The sequence below is a fragment of the Salmo trutta genome, chromosome 4 (genome assembly GCF_901001165.1).
Source record: "Salmo trutta chromosome 4, fSalTru1.1, whole genome shotgun sequence".
NCBI classification, from domain to species: Eukaryota; Metazoa; Chordata; class Actinopteri; order Salmoniformes; family Salmonidae; genus Salmo; species Salmo trutta.
This window is the reverse complement of record NC_042960.1, coordinates 12,634,767-12,637,903: the sequence shown is the minus strand read 5'-3', so window position 1 is coordinate 12,637,903 and position 3,137 is coordinate 12,634,767. Positions and strand designations below refer to the sequence as shown.

At 44.4% G+C, this 3,137-nt stretch overlaps 1 protein-coding gene across 1 annotated transcript; it reads left to right on the top strand.

Moving 5' to 3' along the window:
• Window positions 1-360: 360 nt before the first annotated feature.
• On the top strand, window positions 361-2,573 carry LOC115191362 (zinc finger and SCAN domain-containing protein 5B-like). Its single transcript, XM_029749238.1, has 2 exons — window positions 361-407; window positions 708-2,573. The coding sequence occupies exons 1-2, from the start codon at window positions 395-397 to the stop codon at window positions 1,652-1,654; spliced, it is 960 nt and encodes a 319-aa protein (XP_029605098.1). The 5' UTR covers window positions 361-394; the 3' UTR covers window positions 1,655-2,573.
• The last annotated feature ends 564 nt before the right edge of the window (window positions 2,574-3,137 follow it).

Below are 3,137 nucleotides of genomic sequence, written 5' to 3'. Positions count from 1 at the left end.
GACTACACCTTCTGAACCCACAGAGGAACCAGCTGAGCAGCACAGGACCACATACGGTCTCACTGAGGTGAGCCCACTGTGAACTACTGTCAATGGTATTAGATCGGGTCTTAATTTTGTCTTAAGTATGGGACTATGCCATTGAATTATCCAACAATTAGTATTGTATTAGATCAACTAACATGTTTGAATTGTACTCATAGCAATCCTTCATTGCCTAATCAGAAGATGCTCCATAGGTGGGTGCTCATATCAGATTTCTTGATCCAACATCCTCTCACTCTGTATCTCTTAGTCAGTAGACATGGAGGATGGGAAGCCTGATCTGCTGCTGGTCAAAGAGGAGACAATAGAAGACGGACCAGAGAGCATTGACCTGCTGAGTGGACTAAAGATGGGGGAGCAAGGTAATGGAGAAATACATACACCTGCTTCTACACCTGCATTGCTTGCTGTTTTAGGCTGGGTTTCTGTACAGCACTTTGAGATATCAGCTGATGTAAGAAGGGCTATATAAATATATTTGATTTGATATAGCCTACATACAGTAATAGATCTTCAATGGGAATAGTGATGCAACTTATGTTTACATACAAAAACACACATTATAATGTATGAACTTCACCAGGTAATTGACTTAAAAAACTCCATATGTAGAGTTTTCTCTGCCATGTTTTTTAAGTCGATTCTCTAACCTCTTCCTACAGGTGGTTGGCTGGAGGCTAACAGAGGAGACTGGGCGACGATCTTGGATTCCAAGACAGGTGCAGCCAAGGGCCCGGTGGACAACATCACTGAGCAGGCCAGGACCAGAGGTGACATAGTGGATGTCAGTGGAAGGGACAGCGTCCTCAACTCTGGGCTGGTGAACAACACTGTTAACCGCGACCAGAAACACAAAACAACCACCAATCACAGTCTCCATGACAACAGACTGCCTGAGACCAAAGTGAGGATTAGATTTGGTCTGCGTCGACAGGGAGGTGTCCGTATGCGGCAGGAGAGAACAGACACAGACTCGGCTAGCGATGCTCCGTCCTGCTCCTATAGTTGTGATTCAGAGAGACTGATGGCGCCTCAGTTTAACCACCCAACAGGTGCTGCCTTCAGCCTGCCTTCTATAGGATCTATCAACTGGAACATGGACCCTGCCACAACACAGACACTCCCTGGCCTTCATCCTCCTCACACTCTCCTTATGTTAAACCAGACCTCAGACAATGCCAGTGCCTCAACACTAAATGGCTACACAAGACCATTGACAAATGGCATTAGTAGTGACACTATCAGCAGATCTGGTGGCAAAGAGAAGCGCTTCCCGTGTTCGTTCTGTGGGAAAGTCTTCAGTTTCCCCAAACAGGTGGAGATCCACCAGAGGATGCACACGGGGGAGAAACCGTTCGGCTGCCACCTGTGCCGGGCCAGTTTCTCCCACTCGTCCAGCCTGAAGAGGCACCAGAGGGTCCACACAGGGGAGAAACCCTACAGCTGTCCGCAGTGTGAGAAGAGGTTCTCTCACCAGCACCAGCTGAAGAGGCACCTGAAGGTTCACACGGGAGAAAGGCCATTCACCTGTACGCACTGCGGGAAGAGGTTCTCAGAGGGGAGATACCTCAGGACACACCAGCAGAAAATGCACACGGCCCATGTATAGAGTACAGTGATATGTAATACTAGTTTGTTTGTAGTAATTCTGTTGGTTTTGGATGTCGTAGGGAACTACATGAAGTGAACTGAGGAAAGAATGAGTGTGATGAGGCAGAGTAGATGATATGGTGATGGTTGGTGTGATGGTGTCTAAAAATGCTTCACTGATGAAAAGTGACAACCTTGTCCTGTTGTTTGATGCTGTTTTTTATAATGAGGAACTATTAGTGCCTTAATTCATGTTTACCTGACTAAGTATTGAACACATTTATTTTGGTTATTGAACTACGGTAGGTATAGTGGATTTACATCCGGTAACGGAATTACATCTTGGGTCCCTGATCTATAGTATACAGAAATGTATAATTATGACTATGAATGTCATTCGCTTCATGGTGATGTATCCTGAATAGGTACACAAAGGTAGAGAAATATGTAATATACGTATTTTGCATATTTGGGTGTTATTCTACACACTGGCTATTATTGTAATGAGCTCCGCCCCCAAACAAGATCACATTTGTTTGGTTATGACCAGACAAAATCTTGTTTCACAAGTTTGGACATCACAGAAGAGGACCGTACAGGACAGTAGAGTACATTGTACTGTACTGTTCTCTAATGTGCTCTACTGTACTCCACTCTACTGTACAATACTTTACTGTTCTGTACTTTACTGTTACAGGCTTTTGTTTTTCCATTTATATTTCGAGGTTGGACTTTAGCACGTTGGGCGCACCGATTGGTGTCACCTCGTTGGTCAGTATGTGTTACACCTGTGCTGGCCTGTCATCTCGTTAGTCAGAAGGTGTTTCACCTGTGCTGGCCCAGTGCTCCAGATGGCTTGAGAGATGTGGAGGGTTAACACCTTTAGTTGGCACTCCCTATTAGATTTATAATAAAAACAATCCTTTATTTGATTTTCACTGTTTTTGTTTTGTTCCACTTTTTGGTTTGCTTCCTGTCTTTAAGTTTGATGTGGGTTTTAATTTCGTTTGCTGTTTTTTGGGCAAATTTAATGGCCGCTCATGTTGAGTGTCTTTTAGATCCCAGTTGTTGTTGCTAGTCAACTTTCAGTGGACACCCCCATGAGTGTCTTTCAGAACCCCTCCTAGAACCCCACCTGTTTCGTTTTGGTTTTTGTTCGTTCCCCCTTCTGTTTGAGAAACAATTTTTGGTTTCTTGCTGGGGAATATAACAAAATGGGGGCTCGTCCAAGATCTTCAAGCCCAGGAGTATGGTAGTTGCTCTAATCTTCTACTCTGAAGCTCTGCTTTGCCCAGATATTAGGGTGTTCAAAATACACTCAAGTTTCGCCATCAGCTTCCTCCTTTTGGGAGGAAAGGGAGAGCGGAGGACCCTCCATCAGCTGAGACTGACCACTGGCACTGTCAGCCCAGTAAAATTATTTAAATATATGCTTCACAAGTCATACAGCAACGGATCTATTACCGGTGTGATCATATAGCCCACCTCAAATTTTGAATTAT